This window comes from Eutrigla gurnardus, assembly GCF_963514095.1.
Source record: "Eutrigla gurnardus genome assembly, chromosome: 19".
Taxonomy (NCBI): domain Eukaryota; kingdom Metazoa; phylum Chordata; class Actinopteri; order Perciformes; family Triglidae; genus Eutrigla; species Eutrigla gurnardus.
In genome coordinates, this window is record NC_139930.1 from 18,797,085 (window position 1) to 18,820,651 (window position 23,567).

At 42.9% G+C, this 23,567-nt stretch overlaps 1 protein-coding gene across 7 annotated transcripts in view; it reads right to left on the bottom strand.

Moving 5' to 3' along the window:
* dab2ipb (DAB2 interacting protein b) overlaps positions 1-23,271 on the bottom strand; it is a 114,547-nt gene extending 91,276 nt beyond the window's left edge. For 2 of the 7 annotated variants that reach the window (XM_084035169.1, XM_084035166.1), the window contains exon 1: positions 23,161-23,271. Coding sequence is in view for 2 of the 7 variants with exons in the window: in XM_084035173.1 (XP_083891299.1) it covers positions 17,061-17,100 (40 nt within the window). In the remaining 5 variants the exon portion in view is untranslated. Of the gene's footprint in view, positions 1-7,383; positions 7,530-17,060; positions 17,198-23,160 lie in introns of those variants that run through there. The other 5 variants (XM_084035173.1, XM_084035172.1, XM_084035176.1 and 2 more) reach the window with 3 other exon arrangements.
* Positions 23,272-23,567: the final 296 nt, after the last annotated feature.

Below are 23,567 nucleotides of genomic sequence, written 5' to 3' on the forward strand. Positions count from 1 at the left end.
TGGGACAAACACACTGACAAGCAACTGGATTTAAATCGGCATTATAACCACAGAGAATCCTTTAAAAACAGATTTTAGATCTGCATATTTGCCCACAAATCATGTATGATCGTTGGTTTGTTTTACACGAATCTGTGCAGCTTTGTTGAGTGTGTGTGTGTGTGTGTGTCTGTGAGAATGATGGAAGTGGAGAGTTATGCGACAGGAAGTGAGGTAAGTTGGGAGGGAAAGGAGAACATTTGGAAGTGGAGTTCATTTCCCCCCCTCTTTCCTGTTTTCTGTTTTGTCTCAGCACGTTAGGCCGACTTCTTACATCGCCAACGCGATTTCTCCCACCGGCTGGGAAACGGAGAAAGAACTTGAATGTGTTCATTCGTAAAGTACACTAATCCATCACTTCAAGGTGTAGGTCTGCAATGGAGGATGATTATTTTCAATGTCGATTAAACTGTTGGTTCATTTCCCGAATAATCAACTGTTTGGTCTTGCAAATGGTGAAAAATGACGATGAGCTTTTCCCAAAAATCCAAGAGGACAAAGATATTTAGCTATCAGAGAAGAGTAACAAGAGTAAAAGTTGTCATGAATGCATCTTGAACAATGCCGTTATAATATATAACATAGTGAAATATAATATAAAGTAATGTAAATGTGTTCTTTATGTGTCCATGTACGCATATTATTCATATTATTCTCTCTTTCAGCTCATCTCACCACCTACTGGTCCTCTTTACAGGTAACCATGGTAACCGTGAGAGCCTTGCGATGCTTGAATGTACATTAAGCGATAAGAGAGGTCATGATTTCTGTACGTCAACAATGCAACAACACTTTGGGCTTCATTTAATAATTCATCGCTACTGCTGGCCTCAGATCCTTCCAGATGAACCCCCCCCCCCCCCCCCACCAGCCTTCGGGAGAATATTTATAAAGTTGATATTTGTTTCACGGGCGTCTCGGAAAAAAGCTGAGTGACACGAGACGATTCGGAAAAAAATACTTTGATCTCAAGTTCAAAGAGCTCTTTTTTGTCTTCTTTTTTCGTTTGTGCATCAAAAATTATCGAGCAGTCAAATGTGCACTTAGGCATCACAGGAACTATAGCGTTGCAGTGTGAGAAACACTTAAGACGACCATGTCCGTTATATCGCCAAGGCCGGAGTTTTCTAGGGTTAAAAACTGGAGTTGCATCTTCTCGGAGTGTGCAGCAGAAGGACTGATACATGCGGAGAGCGAGTCTGCAGTTTCATTTTGTTTCGACAGCCAGGGGGGCCGGCTGATGTGCCGGGCTTTTGTCTCCACAGATTTTACTGGTCACCAGTCTGTCTGTGAAGAAAAGCCTGCTTAGACATCAATGCCGGCAGGCAGATTTGAAAATAGGAGAAACATATAAAAGGAGCGAGACGCAAAACAGTACAGATCCCTCATTTGCATTGTTGTGGCACATTTTCTTGCAGTCTAGCATAAAAATAACAGACTTTTATTACAACTCGGGTGATATTTTTTATGTTTTTGGTCATGAATTCATTCTGTCATAATAACATTTATAATATATAATTAACTACCAAGTTTCAGGGACAAGACAAACATCTCCAAAAAGAAATCAGACAAACCAAGAAACACAAGCAGACAAACTTCCCCACTAACGCAACCCATTAACACCCGCTAACATCTGGCATTTGTCTTCAATGGAAAATACTACAAATTACTCTACAGTAGGTACAGGTAAATCCAGGCAGATGCACTAATTTTCCCTTTTCTGCAATGATATGCGATGCATGTCAATAATTAGAATAAACAGAAATTCGGGAAAAATAATATAATGTATTAACGTATAAATAATGCAATAAATCCACATTCCTCAAAGCCATCAGACTCCGGTCAGATAACAGCATTTTCCCTTCGCTCATCGTCGTAACACGTTTCATTCAAACTTGACAGAAACTAAATAAAACTCATCTACTTGGTTCTAGTGTTCCAACAATCGCCAAATCTGGTTCGGTTGAAAACAAACCTTTTACATCGCAGAATTATCTGCGAAAAGAAACATTGTATGCTCCCCTCAAAAATGGTTTGAATCCTACTTGAAGGACAGGGGCTACTTTGTGTCTATAGGTAATTACACATCTGAGCGGGCAAACATTACATGTGGAGTTCCCCAAGGCTCCATTCTGGGGCCACTTCTGTTCAATATCTATATGCTTCCACTGGCTCAGATCATGAAAAACAACAAAATATGTTACTATAACTACGCAGACGATACACAAGTTTACATAACAATATCACCAGGGGACTATAGTCCAATACCAGTACTGATTACATGCATTGAGCAAATCAATAATTGGATGGAGCAGAATTTTCTCAAAATAAGCAAAGACAAAACTGAAATCATTGTTATTGGAGCCAAGGAAGAACGGTCAAAAGTTAGCACCCAGCTTCAAGCGGTAATGCTGAAAACCACAAACAAAGCCAGAAACTTAGGTGTAGTCATGGACTCAGACCTGAACTTCAACAGCCACATTAAATCAGTTACAAAGTCAGCCTACTATCACCTAAAGAATATATCAAGGATTAAAGGACTCAGCAGACCTGTTGTTAAAAGGTGCTATACAAATAAAATTGCCTTGCCTCAAATACATCAGACTCTGTTGACAGAAAAAGAAGAGGTGCGATGGCAAAGACACCACACACACAACACCTGGAATCAATCTGAACCTAAAAACTATCTGTAAAAGACTAAAACAGCGACGCTGCGGTATTCTAAACTGTAAAACTAGAGTAAACAACTGCCGGAGACCCTCAAGACCAGAGACCTGAAAGATTTGTTCTGTTATCTGTCAGCTCGCTGAAAACTCATTGGGTGGTCCCGCTCCGTGTGAATGAATGCAGCGGAAAAAATAAAAAATGTCACAGATTTACATAAAACACAACATAAATAACATTGCGTATGCAAATAAATGCATGCAATCCCACAAAACATCAACCCCATTTGCATACTAGGATTGTCTTTCGGAAATGACAGGGCACAGCTGTAAAAAGCCCGCGGCGGTGTGAAAGTGGAGATGACTTTTGGTGACATCGTTGTCTTAGCGATTCATTTACATGCCGTTTTATTTCAACTCCACCGCGTCGCTACACCATCACTACTACCAACATTTTAAATGCACTTTCTTGCATTGTACCTTCAACGTATTTGTTTTTATTTTGGACTATGTAAAAAAAAGAGAGAGAGAGTCTCAGATAACAACACACACAGAGGGAGTGTGACTTAATTGCATTTTAATTTAGCCTTTATTTTCTTTTAATTCTATTATTTTCAATTTATTGTATGACATGTTATGATGTGAAGCAATTTGAATCTGAAAGGTGCTATACAAATAAAGTTGCCTTGCCTTGCCTTAATTAATAATGAGAGAATGGATGCTGCTGGGACATTAATGAGAGCTGATATGAGAGAATATTGTGAATGGTTACATTCAAATAAATCTAAGTTTATTTGACGCGTGACCTAAACGTCAAGGACAAACTCCAAAAACAGCCGTCCATGAAACCATCAACGCACTGAGAACACGGACACATCTACATCTGCATGCAGCACGAAGGCGTACGGCAGAAACGCTGACGCTGCATTGTGCCTATTCAAATTCTAAAGCCTATATGAACAAAACCAGACACACAGCGAGTCGGCACATCCGTCTGACTCCGCAGCTACAGCCGAGGGTCGGGGTTGAAGCCACGAGAGGGGCCACGAAATTCAGTTATTACCGACTACATATGGACTCCAGCTGGACGGTCAATATATCAACACATGATTATCGTATTATCTTATTCGAAGAGCTCAACAGCCAACACTTCCTTCACTCATGTACACATCTACAGTACATAGAGAGTGCACACTAGTATGCTGTAATATTTACAACAAAATAAACTTCTGAAAGGTAATCATTTGCCAGAATCAGATGCACAATTAACAGCTTTCCTCCTCTTGGGAGAGCAGCAGATTTCACAGAAATCAAGGCACATTTAAAGGGATACTCTGGATGTTTTGAAGTATCAACACAAGACAGAAGTAAAGCAGGGAAAAAAGGCCCACCTATAAAACAAAAATCAATTTAAGCATGCGCTGTATTAAGGATAGTTTCACAGCTTTAGACATGAGAAAACTATGCAGATGGGGGAAAACTTCAGAATGGTGAAGGTGAACTCACAACATCACACGATAACACAAACAAACTAACAAACTAGACCTGCAAATCCAGTGTCGTGTTGTGAAAATACAGTTTTTTTTCAATGGAGTCTGGTGGCTTTGGAGAGGAGGGAAATTGCTAAATTATGGTTAAGCAGTGAAAATATTAGAAATACCATGTGTTAGAGATATGATTTACTTTGGTGCGTCTTTCTTTTAGGTGGCTAAAATACATTCACACACATTGCTTTGCTCCCGTCTGCTTCTCCAAACTGGGGGGCTGCGCTGATTGTCATCTACTGTATACACCAAGTATGGATTAGAACATCATACACCCGCACTTCAAAACATCCAAACTACTCCTTCAAGAGTAGTTGTACTGCTTGAAGAGTAGTTTTCATCAAACACAAAACAAACAAAGGAAAAGAATGACGGATGAAGATAATCGCAACCTTCCCTCCTTTGCAGAAAGAAAAACTCCCAACTTGTTTATTCAAATATGTGATTAAATGAAGTAAAGAATTCACATTCTGTATGCAGCAATTTCATCTTTAAGTGTGATTGTTGTGCATCTCTATGTGAGAGTGAACGCTCTCCCTGGTCGTGAGTAATTGGATGTTTAAGGAGCGTTTTGGGAAAACAAAACAAAGAATTTAGACAACCTTAAGTTCCTGAGGTCCTAAATCATGACGATAAGCACTGACTTGCTGCAACAAAGACACCATGAATAACATCCCACGGTCCTTATGAGTGGTCTGCAGCATTAAAAACAATGAATCAGTTAGTTGATTAGGATATTAATATGCAATCAGTGCCAGCGCACAAAAGGCTCCAGCCGCAGCCACATGCCCTAACATGCCATCTCCGAGAAGCCTTCATCTCACACCTGATGAAACACAGCAGGCATGATCACATGACCTGCCACACACATGTGTATAACAGTACGGTACGGCAAGAAAACACCCCTCCACCCTCCTCAAGACCCCAAATCCACACACACACACAGAGAGAAACCACCCCCCTTTATATTGCTGTCAAACATATATCAAAAACCCCCTCTGTTGTCTGTGATTTACAGCTCTGACTAATTACATAGCTGTTCTTCAGAGAGCTGGGTGGGAGGGGGGAGGGGGGGCTGGAGAGCGAGTGGGGGAAATGAGGGCAGGTCCTGTGCTACTTAAAGACCCTAAAACAGTCTGATATCATACGGACAAAAACCCGACACAAACATAAACAGCATTAACGAGTTTAGAAATCCGAAAAAAGCTCATTTTCTCGTGATGTTTGTAAAGTGTACACACTTAACACACAGTGTTTATCTAGTATAAGTAAAGGGTCATCAAATCACAGTCTCTATAGTCTACGTTCCCCTGTGTGGAAATAATTAGCTAGAGTGTGGTCTTTGATTTCACAATCATTTAAGAAGAAATACCTCAACAAGTATGCTCAAGACAAGAGATGTTCATGTCGAATCTTTCACAATCGCTGTTTTTTCCCTGCTCATCATTTAATTAGCCTCACAGGAAGTGACCGACTGACATAAAAAAACAAAAGAATGCTAAATAAAAGTTACAGATGACAAGGTCTTTGTTTCTGCATTTATCTCATGAAATTAAGCACATGTCGGTGGAATACACACCAGAGATTTACAACGGAGGGGGGGGAGAGAGATAACAGAGATGTGTGAGTAATGCTGGGATGCTATTATCTCTTTAGTCGCCGTGGCAGCAGTTTATCACAGCAGTCAATCACGCGAGGAATCGCTATCTGCAAGGAGCTCCGTCCGCTTTCACCGCCTGAGAACACTTGATCAGCTTCCGTTGAGGCCGGGCCGCCGCAGATAAAACCGCTGCGGAGCGACAGATCGTATATCAGGTTGGATTTCATTGATTGAGCCTCCTTTTGTTCGAAACTAAAATGTAGCCATCCATTACACCGATGCTAATATAATCGTCGAAAACACTCAGCAGATTAGTCTAGAAAACTAGACTGAAACTAGACTGAAACTAGACTTTCACCGGCTTCAGCTTCATAAAATGTGAAGATTTGCTGCTTTTCATTTTATGTAAAGTGAACATGTTTGATGACGAAAACCAGCAACTTGAAGGTTTCACCAGAAATTGTGCCTAGCATTTTTCACCATCATCAGAAAAAACGACTCCACGTCAATAAATCAACCACCAGCGTATCCTGCTGTAATCTGCGATCACAGCATGAGGTGTTATGAGTCCAGATCACTGTTAACCTCTGACCCCTGCTCTGAGCCTGATGCTCTGGCTCTCTCATCTTCCTCTCCAGTCCACTCTGCCACCTTAGGAATGCCATTTCAGTCGCTCCATGATTCCCGCTCAGTGTTCCCCAGTAATCCCTGTTCTCCGGCTGCTCCGAGCCTCACTTCCTTCCAGGCAGCTGCTGGCTGGGCCCGGCCGGCTCTAATAATAGGACAACAATGCCCACCCCACGCCCGGACACACTACACTACTACTGGGAGGGGGGGGGACTCTTTTCATGGCATTTGAAATATTTGTGTTTCCCACACACAACCCACAATCAACATAAAAGTTCAATGTCAGGACAATTACCGACGTCTGGCTCCAAACGACCCGCATTAAGACCAACGTTTAGTCCTCCTGTGTGCAGCTAATAGACGGCAGCGTGTAAACACATGTTGGTGGAGGAATGATGTCGAGGGTGCACACACTCACAGAGAGAAAAACACTGCAATCACGCAGGAGCTGATAAATGAAGGCTACACGCCGGCTAAAGTAGTTAATCGCCACCTTTGGATTCGGCACTAGCTCCTCCTTTATGAATAGATGTGCAAACACAAACACAGAAGAAGAAGAAGAAGAAGAAGAAGAAGAAGAAGAAGAAGAAGAAGAAGAAGAAGAAGAAGAAGAAGAAGAAGAACGGACAGAGTTTCTCCTGCTGTCCCACTTGTAGAGAGCTTTCTGAATCACGTTTCTTCCACGTCCCACATTGCTTCTTTTCCCTGACAGATCGGTGTGATAGCGTCGCTTCCACGGCACGTGAAGAAGCGTCCCTCCACACCTCCTACTCTCCTCACAACCCCCCCTCCGCCATTCCACCGAGAGAAGCAGCCCCACAAGAAAAGATCGCAAAGTGTTGGAACCTCCTTTTTCCCCCGCTCACGGAATCATTTGAAAAGAGAAGAAGACAGGAAAGCTAGCGCTCACCTCAGTCCCGCTGCCGCAAGGAAAGCTGAAGGAATATCATCCTCAATCCGCACAGGAAAAAAACAAAAAACCCAAGAGCAACAAGTAGTAACTCCAGAGAATCCTCCTCCCCTCTCTCTCTCTCGCACTCCTGCTTCCTTGCTCTGTTTCTCCCTTCTGCTTTGCACTCATTCAGGCAGCAGTAGCTGCAGTGTGTGTGTGTGTGTGTGTGTGTGTGGGTGTGTGTGTGAGAGAGTGTGTGTGATCCTGTGGACTCCTGCAGGGGTATTGACTCTTAGCAGGGTTCAGGTCCTCCCCCTTCTTAGGATCACATAGTGAGAGAGAGAAAAAAAGAAAAAGCTCAACCACACACACACACACACACACACACACACACACAGAGGGCAGGAGAACTCTCTCTCTCTCTCTCTCTCTCTCTCTCTCTCTCTCTCTCTCTCTCTCTACAGCCCCTTTAATGTGAGAAAGTGAATGAGAGACAGAGAGACAGATAGAGAGACAGAGAGAGAGAGAGAGAGAGAGAGAGAGAGAGAGAGAGAGAGAGAGAGAGAGAGAGAGAGAGAGAGAGAGAGACTGTGTATGCATGTGCACAGGGAATGCTGTCGTGCTTCAGCGCCCGGGGCCGGGAGGAGGAGGAGGAGGCAGAGGAGGCAGAGGAGGAGGCGGACTTGAGTTCTCAGAGAGCCGAATTCCTGCCTCGCATCCAGCCAATCGGAAGCCGTGTTGCGGTTGACCAAAAAACCGCCGGGCCAGGCCGGGCCTCACTACCACACTACCAGCTTTAAAGCATTAGCCGGAGTTTGCCGTGCACTCAGCCTACATTCTGCAGCGGCGTTGTGGATGACCATCACTGTTTTTAACCCCGGGGAATTCACTTGGCTTTGCATACAATGGCAATTTGCCTGACTTTAAATAGTGATAAACACACTCTATGCGTGTCACAGTTATGTCATCTTTATAACATATGTCTATTCTCCAACATATCTTACAAAGAAAAAAATCGACCCACGCAAGTTTCCGAGCTGCGTTTAAGACTACAACAAGGTTACAGGTAGGTTGAGTAAGAAGGAGGTCTTCCCACGCCCCTCCCTCCTTCCTGCCACAGGACAGTCCTCTCGGGTTTCCACTGTCCTCCGCCGGACATTTGTCAAGCCAGGCATTTGTCCACAGAAGTGACAGCGGATCTCCCCCTCCTCCTGTTATTCACACCAGTTTACTGCTCCCTCCACTTCAACGTTTCCTCGACACACTTAACGCCTTAATAAGAGTGACATCGTATGATGAACTGTCCTTTTAGTAAACTAATACAATGGGCTGTCATTCATCACCACAATTTATTTATTATCGCTTGTAAATTGACATTTTTTTTATTGAAAAGTCTGTACAGATGGTATCACTAGAGATGCTTGTATCCCCCTGACTGATACTTCGTTAACTAGCCGTTAACCAACAGACTGCTGTGGGTGAAGTGCCTCAAGCAACAGGTTAAATCAACCATATACTGCTATTAACAGGCAACCGAGTCCCAAGTTCACCATCCTGGAAGAGTTAGCAAATACGATGTTGGGTGCAGCCACTTTTCCCAGGAAGTCTCCACCGCATCAGTTAGGCTAGCTGCGAGGCGCACTCTGTCCGATGTCAGCGATGCTACATAAATGCGACAACTCCTCAAGATGCAAGCCAAGTTCCTGTGTCTTGCTTCCCCACTATCATTTAAAGCTAAGGTGGTTAGCACCAAAGTTAGCAATAACTCCAGCTACGGCTCACGTAAGGTGGGCTGACATTTAAGGTGGACTTTTCAGCCATTTCTTTAAAACGTTTGAATATGTTTTAATTGTTTAACACTAGTTATTCTACACTAGTTATTCCGTACGCCAGCCTAGTGGTGCATCACGCAGTCAGGAAGCTAGCAGGTTAACAGTGACGATGCTAACATGTTCAACATCTTAGTTTAGCGCGTTAGCATGCTAGCTAGCTCTGCTAAAAACAAAGCAGAGCTGTGGCTGATGGGAATGTCGTTACATTTTGCGAGTGTTTGCTCATAAACCAATCCACTGAAATTGAAAATAAACCGAACTATAGTTCCAGAAATTTGAACAATATTTATCAGGACATTCAGTAAGAAACCACAAATGTCAACATCATAGTGGCACAAGAGGAAAAACAGGATCATCATTTGAACCATGAATGTTTGTACCACATTTGTTGTTGACATATTTCAGTCTGGATCAAAGTGGTCGATCGGCCGACAGATCAGAGAGTCAGGCAGCTACTGTGACTAAAAATGGAGAAGATGTTCAGAGAAAATAGGTGTGGTAGGAACATGTGCTCTGAACATTTACCAGACCAGAAACTGTTAGACTACTCTTACTATTCCAGCGCTCTTGCATTGACATTTATTCAGCCTTTAAGGCCATTCAATCCTTGCATGAGCAACTTTTTGTTCGAGGTTAAACAAATTGGACTTACTGATCTGACAGATAATGTGATGAAAGCATGTTTCCTTTACCTTCTTTTGAGTCGACAATTAAGCACATTAAGAAAGGCCACAGCTTCGAATAAAAGTGATGAATGACAGCGCCATGTTTCCTCCGAGTCCCGGCTTTCAAAAACCAAACCCAGTAAACATGAAATCATACAGATTGTTCCAGGCTGTGACATCAGTGACGGCGGGATAAATATGTCGATCCATTACTTTCACATGTTCTTTGCTTCGGAGGCATTCGGCTATAAAACTCTCTGTTAAACATCTTGTTGAGAGCCGTCTTTGTTTTGTGTGCACCAAAGCTTGGTGATGAGAGTTATTTGACACGTTTTGGCATGCCTTCCTTAGTCCTATTTTTTTTTTTTTTGGCTTGGCTTGATCATTTGCAAATTTCCAAAACAGTTTTTTTTTAGGCTTTTTTTCTCCAGTGTGTTTTTTTTGTTGTTGTTGCTGAAAATCAACCACTTTCTATGCCAGTTAAAAGTGCTGAAAAATGAATAATCATTGATGGGAATTTGTATGAAACGTATATGCTGTAAGTTGCTTGATCCACTTTGTTTCTATTTTAATTTTGAAATTGTGAAAAAGTGAAACTGAATAACCTTAAAACCCCAATGAAAACGGGTGAATATGAACAAACCACCAAGTTCTATCTGAACATTGTGCTCGTTTGTTTGTTTGTTTACCTTCAGTTATATTGTTGTAGTCCGCCTTAAAGTTGAATCCCTGCCTTTAAACGTCCAGCAGTGCCACGTGCTTCTATTTGGTAACAGTTAACCACCACATTGGCTCCTGATTCTAGTATATCCGTACAGTTATATAGCTCATTACTCACACTGTACTAGTGCTGCACACTGGCAACATTAGCATGCGGCGGCCTGGTGGGTTTAGAGCAGATTGAGGTTAAGCCAGTAAGACTACAATGCTTGTTTAGGCCAAAGTTTGGCTAAAGCCTAATTCCACCTTCAGCAAACAATCGTGAGGATGAAAAAAAAAAAACAGGGAGTGAAAGAAAAACCTGGCAGAGACAGAAACCCGAAGGCCGAAGTGATATCATGAGAGAGTACTTTGGTATGCGGGCTATTGAGTTACACAAAAGACCAAAAAAGTAAAGCAGTGAAGTCCACTCCTATAGACTCCTCGGACCTCCCCTCCTTTTATCTCCCTCCGTTTGTCTCCCATTCTGTCTCACTAATCCCTCAACCCCTTGTTTATTTTCCTGACTCGACATGTGTGTGTTTCTATCCGAGAAGGTGTGAAGAAGTTAACAATATGCGTCAAACCTCGTGTTTATTCATGTTTGTGTGTGTGTGTGAAAGTCAGATTCTTGGCAGTAAAATCCACAGCGAGGATGGAGGTTTTTTTCCATGCGGATCTCCCCTCGGGGAAAACGGCACTAGTGTCGCTGCTGAGACGGAGTTAAGAGGATGACAGCGGAGATGGAGAACCCGACTGGAAATACAGGATGGATGAAGAAAAGACGGAGCGGTGAAGCAGCTGTAAGCAGAAGGCAAAGTGACAGTGTGACAAGAGAGCTGGCAAACACAGGAAACAGTCGAAGTGTAACTGCAGGATCCTAATCATCTGCCTCCACGTGTAATTCCATGCTCTGTTGAGTGCAAAAAAAAACCTCTAAATATTTGTGTGTATATATTTTTATATATATATATATAAAAATATATATATATATATACTTGTACTTGTATACTTGTGTATAATTTGTGAAATTAAACTTCTGGAAGTTTTATCAAATTGTGTGTTGGCAGTGAAATAAATACTCCAGCGGATCAACGCAGATCTGTAACTGGGTAACGTAAACAATGAGGAAGGATAAACACAACACTGATTAAGATCACTTTCTCTCCTGATCCTCCTTTGATTAGAATCTCCCAGGAGAGAAAAAAGAAGGATTCGTGCTCTCTTTTTTCCTTTCACATTAGTCAATATTTTCAAAACTGCCTTTCCACGGTCCGTTCCCTCAGCACTCCTCGCCCTCGCCGGTACTCTTTGCTCAGCATTTGCATAAGATTTACAGCGTGTAACAAGCTCACAACTGTGCTTGGCTCAGTTTCTGCCCCCTCGACTTCAACACACATCTCACAGTCGGAGTGCAAACGTACCACGGACACGAATGCACCATGCACACAGTAAGCACGGCAAAAGGCTCGATTTACATTTGTGCATACTAATCCCCCCCCCCCACCCTCACCAGTGCTGTTGACTGACAGTCTCCCATCAGGGAGGCTTTCTGACAAATGGGGCCAAATGGAGTCGTGCCACTGTTGCTGCTGGCCGCGAGTCAGCTCCTCGGAGGTTACTGCTTAGCTCTGCTCTTACGCCGTTATTTATATCCGCCATCGCCCAGACTAGTTTGCAGAGTTTGATTAACTTTTCATGTGTCATCTCCTGCGTGGACCTTCGCAGCAGTGCGTTAGTAATCTGCCCTGTTTTCTCACCGTCACCTGCAGTGTAATAAAATAAAAAGCAGCTCCATATTTCAGTGTCTAAACGCTGAATTAGACTTCACTTTTTTCCCCCTCCCCCTCAATTTAATCCACTTTGGCAGTTTTATTGTGAAAACGTGAAGAGATGCTCTTGAACTTTTAGGGTTTACTATTTTTTTTTTACTACTGTGTAAATCCAAAATAGAGCTGGTCAGGAAGTATGCGTGAGAGTACTGGAGTGAGTAATGGCCTTGTTATAGAGCCCGAAAACTTTACCTCCATTTGGATGAGAGGAAGCAATTTTTAATGGGCCGGTAACATAAACTTTTATTATTATTTTATTATTATTATTTTTTTATTATTCAGATGCACGATTTAACCCTTTGAAGCATACAATAACACCAGAATGATGATTCTAGTAGTACCCCACCCCTAATCCAGATTTCAAACAAGTACTTGTTGTAGTTTCACTTTTAGGATTCGGGATGGAGATTCAGACATTTACGGCTAAAAACCTCGACTGCCTAAAAAGTGCGAGCTCAAGAGCGATGGGTTAAGCAAGTTTCATTTTCCATTTGTTGTGGCCGCGTACCATAAACAGACAAATTACGTACTACGGCACACAAACACAGAACTTCACACTCAGCAGATTGTCACTCTGGACGCAATCATCTCCTTTACGACTTCTATTTAAGACAACACAATGGTAAAATGACAAAGAACGACACCATGACTTCACACTCATTAGGGTATTTTTACGTGTTTTGTCTGCGCACACACACACACACACACACACACAGACACACACACACACACACACACACACACACAGTGGTCTCGCACCACTGGTGGGAATGGTTTGAGTTCCTGGCATTATATGGCAAAAGCTCCCTGAATAGTTCCAGCATTACTAGTCAAGGGCTTTTAAGTTGCAGAACAAATATCACGGATCACTGACGGCCTCAAAATCGAGGAGTTCAAGCATCCCATAATGCACTGGGAATGAATGAAGACCCTGATTGTTCCTCGGCCACATTTGGACAGGGGTCGGGTCGGGGATACAAATCCATCCAAATATGCGGTGCAGTGTCAACACTGCTGTGTCCTTGACCTCCTATACCAGGACCACCTAGGGGAGTTTGTAGTAAATATATGCAGCTCTAACCATCAACCAAACATAGACCAGCGAGCATCCAGCTGTTTCTTTTTCAACTTCGAGAATTGTGTGTCGTACACACAGCAATCCTCTTGTGTGGTGTGATTTTGTATTATATTATCAACTATTAGTCAGATAAAGGTAAATATAGGAATGCAGGCAAAAATCATATTGCAAGCGATCCGCCTCTAAAGGAGAACCGTTTTCATGCAAACATGTAAGCACTAAAGCACCAAATCCATGGTAAAAAAAAGAACGTATGTGTTCTATATTAAGCTGCTGTCGTGCGTTTCTAAATCATTTCTCCACCTTAATGTTACATAGAGTTGGACTTGGCTGAAATCGTTAGCATACCCCGATGACACTGGGTTTCTTATAGAAATAGCCTCTAAAGCACGAATCAGAAGTCATCAGAGCCGGTTTGGTTAAGAAAAGCCTGTATCACAATACGCAGCCAGCCACAGACATTCTTCTGCAGCCCAACTAAGCCGATGCCACTGGCCTTGACCTCTGCAGGAGCATGAATAGAAGCATGCCTTTTTGTATTCACAGTTATTCTAAGTGCTCCCAGTAATGCTAGAGTAGAGAATTATCACCTGACTCCGCCGTTCCCCTCGGCTTTGCAGAGCTTTGCAGCGATCGTTTGGCTCTGTGGCCCAACAATTTTACAGTTTGGGTTTTTCTCACCGCTTTTGTAGCGTTATTTTTGGCTGCAGCAGGCAGCTGTTTCTAAAAAAAGAATCAATGTAAACTACTGGTGAACATATATGCATTTGGCAGCGAAAGTGTCCTCAGGAGTTGGTGGAGACCAAAAACAGAGCTAAAAGGAAGTGAAAAAAGGACCCACATTCGGCCAGAAACGTAGCTTCAAGGTTGGCGACGCCATCACCGGACTCATGATGTTGAATGTCACATGGTCCTTCAGTGAGACACCGAACCTAGCGGGGGTTGAACAGCACCCCCAAAGGATCCTAAATGATTAGGATTGGTCAAATGTAGAAGTCCAATATGTGACTTAAAATAAAGGTCAAGTTTAACTACTTTGTGTTTCGTTCAATACGTGTTGCTGCTCCCAAGTGGCATAAAAAAAATGTTATTGCAGCTTTGAAACTGCAAAAATAACCGTTTTGATATCAGCATTGAATCAAATTGCATGTGAACGGGGTCACTCACGGTGATCGGCCCACGTTGTGGCCATTCTAATCCCAAACGTCAAGTCCCTGAAACCCTGAAATAGAAGATGTGGGACGACCAAAACGGTATAAAATATGGATTCCAAGATACAAGAAGAAGAAACACACCCACATCAGCCTCTACACGAACATGTTTCCAGCTGGAAAACGCCATGTTTTTATCACTCCCCGAACCCTTTAGACAAGGCTGCAACCTCACAGAGGGAAGAGAAAAAAAAGTCTTGTGTACAACAGAATGAACTCATCTTGACCAAGAGTGCGTTTCCGCTCTTAAAAGTAGATTAAAATTTATAAGCTGACGGCACCCCCGTTCCTAAATTTACACCCCCTGTACCACCCAGCCCCGGCTAGGATTTAAACACATGACAACACAAGACAGAATAAATCTTTTATTAAAAGCTGAGCATTCTTTAAGACAAAAGCCCTGCAGCGCGTTCACCCACAAAACCGCACTTTCATCTGGATCAAATCTGGGAATTTTAGAAGTGTAGTCACAAACCCTAATTCACCTAAATGGAAAAATGAGGGGAAAAAGCCCCACTGTTTTTCCACCAAAAAAATGCTATATGGGGAAAAGGGAAGGCATGGCAGCTGGTTTAAACCCAGTCCAATAAAACGTCTGTACAAAACACACAGATACAAAATAATAAAATGCATCTTTCTCAACGAGGACGACGTCATTGAAGGCCATGGATCAGGACTTTCCCTCCTCTCTGTGTGTCCCTATAAGCTAGTAGACACATTTGCATGGCTGCCTTTAAAGTGACTACTTGTAGTGGGATTCTGAGCCGACTGCTGGGTGCACTGGTGTACCACAACTCCAGACTCGTAAAACTACAGACGCGGACTGAGTTCACATGTCTGACTATTGTTTGAGTCATTCAAGCGGCCGCTTTCCTATTAGTCTGTCTGGTAGCAACACCGCTACGCTATATATACACATATATACACTATTACTACATCACAGAAAAGTACTGCACAGTAGGAGAGGACTAGCATCAGCAACCATCTGTTTTCTGTCGACGGAAAGAGGAAGTGTCTAGACGCAGTTCCAGCGTTACTATAGTGATCGCCATCTGCTTTACATGCAACAGGAAAAAAAAAACGGGTTTGCATATGAAAATGCACAGCGATGCTCGTGGATATCTAACGTCTGTGTGCACACACGTGTGAGCGAGAGTGAGGAAGTGTGAACCCGTCCCGAGGCTTCGCCCGGAGTGAGAATGTAATGGGATGACATATCAGATAATTGCCCTTTCTGCTTCTATTTATATTGAACCTTGAAGAGGAATCTTCTGAGGCGGCGTGCGTGGAGAGAAGCCGGCCGATTGGTCGAGAGGAGACGCCGGTCCATCGCTTGGCGTTTAATGTTTTGGGGGGAAACCTCACCATGTAGACCACGCTCTTATTTGGACTAGATTGTTAGCAGAAGTCGAAAGTCTCAGGAGGAGGATATTAAAAAAAAAGCGGCGTTCTTTCCCCTTTTTCTCTGCCGTCTCGCCTTCTCCGCCGTGGCAGACGGCCCAGCGCATAAAGCAATGTGGCTTTAGAGCGCTGGCGGAGACAAACTTTCAGTCTCTTGGAAATATGTTCTCTGTTGACTCATTCTGCAAACCACATTCTTCATCATCAGCAGCAGCAGCAGCAGCAGCAGCAGCAGCAGAGTCCTCCCCGTCGGCCATGAAGACAAAACACCGTCGCTTTCTCTGGCCCAGTTTATAATAAAAAAAAAAGAAGAAATGTATGCCTTTTATTAACCATCTAGTTTAGGCTCCTCCACATTTGGAGTGAGAGAAAAAAAATAAAATAAAAATGAGGCAGCGGAAAATGAGGGGGAAGAGAAAGAGTGAGCACTCTCACTGGCCTACAGTGCAGTCGAGATCCCCCTGGATTTATTTGTGTACATAACTCACCCTCTCTCTCTCTCTCTCTCTCTCCCACTTTCATTCTTTTGTGCACAAACACCCACACGGTGTAACCATTACACACATACAGACTCACATTTCCATCAAATTATCACGCTGCTTTTGAGCAGGAACGGATACACCCACGGCCCTCGCATACACGCCGCCGTTAAGAGCCTCCGAAACATCACTCAATGGAAGATCCTGAACTTTCCGATCCACCGGCAAAACTTTACAGCGACGTTAAAAAGGTCACGCAGGCAAAAGTGGTCCATTTCATCACATTGTCATGTAGCAACCTTCCCCAACACAAGAGACTGAAGTCCTATTCATCTGACCACAGAGGCCCCAGTCAACAGCTTTCAAATGGAGAGTCTAGTCATAGTGGCGAGCTAGCGGAGGGGGGGGGGGAGGACCATGTGATCCGGCTCCCTTGTTAAACTTTTCTCCCACCCTCATCGTTTCCAATGTCCCTCTGCTTCAAAAAATCTCACTCACCATGCTGCGCCTCCGGATGAGCGCTGGTGTCAGGCTCCATGTTAACTTCACAGTGGGTCAACACACACCCATGTGTCCTGGAGGCGAAACGTCGGCCCGGCTCTCCCCGCAACTGAACTGCGGCTACTTGTTAAAAAAAACTGCTGCGACCGCAACTACTGTTTTGCTGCTTCGCGGCGGCGCCGCCGCGGCCTCAGCCCCTCCGCTGGTCTCTCTCCGGTCAGAGCTGCTGGCTCCGGTCTGGGCCCCTGCAGCCTGCCAGCTCTGCTCAAGGCTTCCACTGCTGCCTTACATCTGTCTGACTGAGTCCCTCTCTGGAGAGTGTGGAGAGAGAGAGAGTATAACAGAGCACAGAATGGGAGGAGAGAGAGAGAGAGCAGGGAGCAGTTTCCACATTGTGGTGGGGAGAGAGAGAGGGAGAGAGAGAGAGAGAGATGGGTGGAGAAGGTTGTGGCGGTGCTGAATGCTTCCACTTTGATCTGATTTTACACCCTCAGCATGTTTTTTCCTCATCATAAAGGAGAACTTAGAAACATGAGTTTGGAAAGCCTCAACATTGTAAGGAGAAGTTAGAGACGTGTGTATGTGTATAGATATATGGATATGTTATGTATTATGGATATTGACAGCGGCTGGACTCTGACCAGGCTCTCCACGGTTCCCTACTTTCATTTCCATTCCGCACACGCCCGCTTTTGTCGACATTAATTGACGGCTCGTGCGGAAACTGAACAGTGGAGCTGCTGACAATGGTTCAAAATCAATTGTTCCGTGTATGAAATGTCAAATATAGTGGAAAATCTATCTATCAAACCCCCCAAATCCAAACATATGTAGTCCAAAAATGATAGAATTTCAGATGCTGGACACAGACTATGTTTGGGATTTTTGACTGAAAGGATTTATCGTTTATCAGATACGTTGCCAATTAATTTTCTGCTGCTGGTTAATCGATAATGGTTGTTTGTCTCTACATGTTGGCCCTGTGATAGACTGGCGACCTGTCCAGGGTGTACCCTGCCTTCGCCCAATGACAGCTGGGATCGGCTCCAGCCCCCCCGCGACCCTGAATACAGGATAAGCGGTAGAAAATGGATGGATGGATGGTTAATCGATTGAAAGGAATTATTTTACAAGCAGTTGTACATCTCATCCTCAAAAATAAGAGCAACCACAGCATCTATACAGACTTATACTGTCAGATTATCAGCCGATCATGCTGCTGATGTCCCTCTTCTGTCCTTTCAGCTACCAAACATGACCAACTATTTTCTCAACTATCACAGGTTACTGATTATTATGCGAATGAATGCTGCAGGTGGCGCAAAAAATCGGAAAAGCCACTGTACACAAAGAGGGTGCAACAAGATGACGAAATTAAGAGTGCGATTTGAATCTGAAAGGGTGAAAAACAATGTAAGTCTATGGAAATATGGCATTTCACATATTAATGTGAGGAGGTAACATCGGCATGTGGGAAGCAATGAGGCGACCGTTTTAATCTGCTTATTGTTCATCTCTTCAGTACATCACCATTTATTCACTAAATCTGTTTCCATTGTTCTGTATTTTCCGCAAGCAGATTTTCTTACATGCAAATTGCAAATGTGCATAAATAGCAGCTGAAATGAATGGCACCTACTGATAAATGATATTATATAAATCTAAAAACGATATCTATTTTTCTTGGTGTGCTGACAGGAAAGCGACTGGCACAAAGTCAACAAACAGTATTCTGGCTAACGAGAGCTAATTGTAATGATAAACTGTGAGCAGAGAGAGACGGCGGCGAGCAGGACTTTGTTAAATTAAACATCACAGGGAATGTTAAGATGCTTAAAAATACACGCGAGGCAGCATTTCAGCTACGAGGCATAGTACAAATCATTCAACAGCCTTCGGTCAGTTATCCAGTTCTATTTAATCCCATCTAAAGTGGTGCAGCTTCAGTGAAAATATTTATGGAGAAAGTAAAAAAAAAAAAAAAAAAGAAAAGAAGGAAAATAGGGCAGCATATGCCCTAGCCTCTTTAAAGAACCAAGAGGGGAGAACTTTCTCCAAAAAGCAAAAATACAGAAAACGCAAAAAAAAACGTTCACCTCAGTAAAATTAAGTTTCGCTGTTCAGATGGGAGCGGCATAACAGCGCTCCTCTCCGTCTTTACCATGTTTGTGCCAAAACCTCCAAGAGTTCAAAAGAATAGAGGGAGGCAGCCGCTCGCCATTCAGTCAGAAGGATGAGACGAGATGAGAGCGCTCTGTGATTTGCTGCGGATTCCTATTCATCTTGCTGTAGAATTTATTCATCATGCTTATTTGGAGCCGATGTGTCACACGAGGACAAGAGCAGGTGGGGCCGAGGAAATATTGAGCGAAACGTAAGAGCGTGAAAGTGTTTGCTAGCGTGAGGTGGGCACACATCTACAACTTTAAAAAAGGTTAGACACATTACAAACATTCTGTTCAAAATGCAAAATGTTCTTCTGGACCTACTTTCTCCAAAGAGCCCTGTAGTGGAGTTGGGCCGATTTCCCGTTTTACCGGTCCGGTTCGGTGTAAAACCGGTTTGATTTATGCAAACTGGTTGAACCAGCATTTCTCCTTACGACGCGTTCAGGAAAATTAAAAACATAAGCAACCTATGCTGATGGCATCACATTTTAAAATTTTTTATAAACAGTGCGGTCGCAACATATTTTTATGTTTCAGTCGAGAGGGGCTGCTCTGGCAAGTGTGACACCTAGTGGTAAAGGTCGGTAAACCGGTCCGTTCCGGTGTTTGGCTTAATATCAGACCGGTTTGAACGTTTTTAAAACCGGTCAAAGCCTACCCGGTAGCCATGCAAAAAAATAAATAAATAAAAAAATGAAATATTGACCTATTGGCACCATTGAATTTGAGATGGAAAAAGTTGATGCCTAGATCATTAAAATATATGCAGCCATTGAAGTTCTACACAGAAAACAACTTTTTTACATTTGATGCAACGGCCATCTTGAAAAAGAGATTTTCAGGTTGCTACTGGGCTTTTCTAAAAAAAAAAGTAGTCCCTAGGCATTATGCATGCCAAATTTGGTGCTTGTATAACAAAATGAAAGATTCTAAAAATATTGACTTAATCTGCAGCATATATGCAGCTGACGGAAAGTGTCATGAAGTGTGATTCATTTGTGAAATGTAAATTTGACAGCTAGTATTTGACATGATGTTTAGACGGCTGACATAATAACCACGACCGTAATAACGCGTGGAAAAGTGTGGCTGAATCATCTGAATCAGCAGCGCAGAAATTATCTTCCATCATCGGCACGGAAAAAGTTTCAGAAAGTCACTGGCAGAGTAGCGAAGGTACCCTGCAATTAGTGAACTCGCTGGCAGCCTGTGTATTCTTTTAGCCTCCGTCTCTTCTCAGACAAACAACAATCCAGTCACAGAACCCAGTGCAGCGATGCGCCTCCATGCAATACTCTCACCAATGACATCACCCGCTACAAAACGTGCGTGCCATTCAGCGCTGAACAATTGCAGCAAAAATGTGCCCTTGTGTTTTCGAGTCAAAGAATTCTGGGTAACTGCCATAACGTATGGCAACGAGAGAGAAGGACGTCTCTGCTCGTTTCATCATCCGACCCTCAGCGTACTCTCGACAACAATGCGACCTCGACTGGAAGATAAATGCGATAGAAAGATACAAAGTGCAAGAAAGAAGAAAACTGGTCTTTGGGATGCAAATGCAATTAAGTAAAACATGGCGATGACATCACTCAACACGTTCTCTATGATCATATTCAGAGCTTTAATACAGCAGCAAGCAAATACTTCCTATGTAAAGTAGAGCGGAATTAGGTTAACACCGTTACTCACTTCACTTCATGAGCACTGTTGCCGTTGTTTGCGCTGTTAGCTGCGAGCAGCCGGCTCAGCTGTTTCCACGTTGAGAGTTGTGTGGAAGCAAAAGATAGGCTTTGGATTTTAAATAGCACCTTTAAATAAAAAGACCTATAACCTCAGATATATGAAAATCTTCTAAATATATAGCATCGTATTAACTAAGGTTTTATTAACACATTTGCAAGTACTTTCTTTCTTTCTTTCTTTTAATTTTATTGTGAATAAATACTTCCACCAGCACCGTGTTACCTTGAACTCTCGAAGAAAACTTTTTGTTTTCGTCAAGAAAAACTGTTTTTCCTCACATTCCTCCACGGTGAACAGATCATCAAAAAAAGCCAAAGAAAAGTTTGATGAATTCAATTGACTTGAATCTGTCTTTTGATCCCTAGTTCACCGTCGAGGCAGCCGAGAAAAACAAAGTTTACTTTAGGAATTCAAAGTAACGGGGTGCACTCGGTAGAGCTGGCGCCCCGTGTACTGAGGGGTGAGTTCTCACAGCAGCAGCCCCGGGGTTCGAATCCGCCCCGCGGCCCTTTGCTGCATGTCACTCAGGGTTATTGTGGGAACATGTTGTGGGTGAAGTATTCCTTTAACACTGAAATAAACGACTCCCTTCACAGTTGGTAGTAGGGGGGAAAAAATCACTGTTCATACGTCTGCAGAAAGATTCTGAGCCCAGCACAAAGCATTAGTAAAATCACCGTGGTAACAAAGAACCATGCACCAAAAAATCCTGCTTACACAACGTTCACCAGAAATTATACAATCTGCATGCTGTCCAATAAAACGGCCTCAGGGGGATTGGAGGGATAGGGGGGGGGGGGCAACAACAGCTCACAACAGGAAATGACTTCACTTAATAAAACCTAAACTTAATGCTCCGTACTGTACTGAAGAAAATAATGTAATGACATCATAAAAAAGCACTTCAACTAAACAACCATTGTGCACACTGATTTAAAAGGTGGGTTATATTAGGTTGCATGCCAGCTGATATCCCAGCAACAGTAACCGTGGGATACGATTACATGAATGTCAAACCTCAGAGCCACCTAGTGTCTCATCTCGGCGGATTCTGTGTGATCTTCTCGTCCGCGGACACAACCGCGCCTCCAGAAATACTACTACAAAGTGGTACTAAGTACATCTGCTCAAGTCCTGTACAAGTACAATCTTTAAGGGACTTGTACTTCACTTGAGTATTTCATTACATGATACTTTCTACTTCTACTACATTTTGGTTGGAAATATATTCATGTACTTCACAGTTTTAGATATACGTTACTTTGCAGATTTAGCTTATTAGTACAAATATAAACCAACTAATATGTACCAATATTATTATTATTATTATTATATGTTTAGATGTGGGAGTATATAAATCATTAAAATCACCCCACCTTTACCAGCTGCAACATCAAAGTGATGACATTATTGCGATAAATCAATAATTATATTTTTGTGAGATGTGCCATTCTGCTCAATGAGTAAGTTTACTTTTGGCACCTTAAGTATATTTTTCTACCAATGCTGGACTTTTAGAAGAAGAAAAAAATACAAGAAAATGTATAAGTAAATTCTACTTCTTATTTTTACGCTGTAGTACTGCTACTTTTACTAAAATAAAATATATGGGTCCTCCTTCCCCCACTGGTGTTATATCACAAGAAACTACAATAAAAGCAACAAGGAAAACTCAACACACCATCTGCCATCTCGTTTGAAAATATAAACCAAAACATGTTCTCAATGCTAAGAAGCAGCAAGCTCTCTATCTCCATCTAGTGGCGATAAGGTAGAAGGACAGCCTATCAGTCATTTTTAAAAAGCTTGACCAGGCATGTGAGCAATGCATGTGTGAGTGTTTGGCCGCTATGTCACCGAGGTGCAGAAAGAAGTGCTTCTCTTGAGTTGCATTTGATCTTTTTTTTACAGAACAAGCATTTGCACACGAGTGCTTAAATGTGCACTTAAGATGATATGTGGTCGCCTCGGACACGGAAGATTTTAAAAAGTCAAAACCATAAAAAAAAACACCAACTTCTCCTCAGGCTCCAGAGTGTTAATAATACAGAATGTTTTATATGTAACATCAAACAACAACAAGTGTTAAATATTTGATTTCTAGGTTATTAATCATACTTTTTGGAGTATTTTCCAGTGTTTGTGTCCTGATTAGTGCAGAGGAACGTCCTCGGGCTACTCACCGCTCTCGGTGGACAGCTGGCTGTGGAATTCTGGGAACTGGGTTTCCACTGGAACGCTGATGGTGCGCCGCAGAAGATGGACCTTGCATGCTGCAGAGCGCCTCTCCTGCAAAAACAAGGAACGGATCTGCTGAGACAGAGAGAGAGAAAGGAGAGAGAAAGAAGGAGACAGAGATATATAGAAAGGAATTCAAGACAGATAAAAAAGGCTGAGGAAATGCAACAAAAAGGCACAGATACAAAGAGGCTACGAGTAGATAGCGTAGAGAAGAAGAATGGCAGCAACGCTGCTTGAAAATGTAAGAAATGCACATGGCCAAGAGCCTCCTTATCTGAGTTCTCGTGGTTATTCTGGTCTCCGTGTTTAATGCCGCGTTCGGGGGCCAACGGTGCACAAAAGAGCCAGA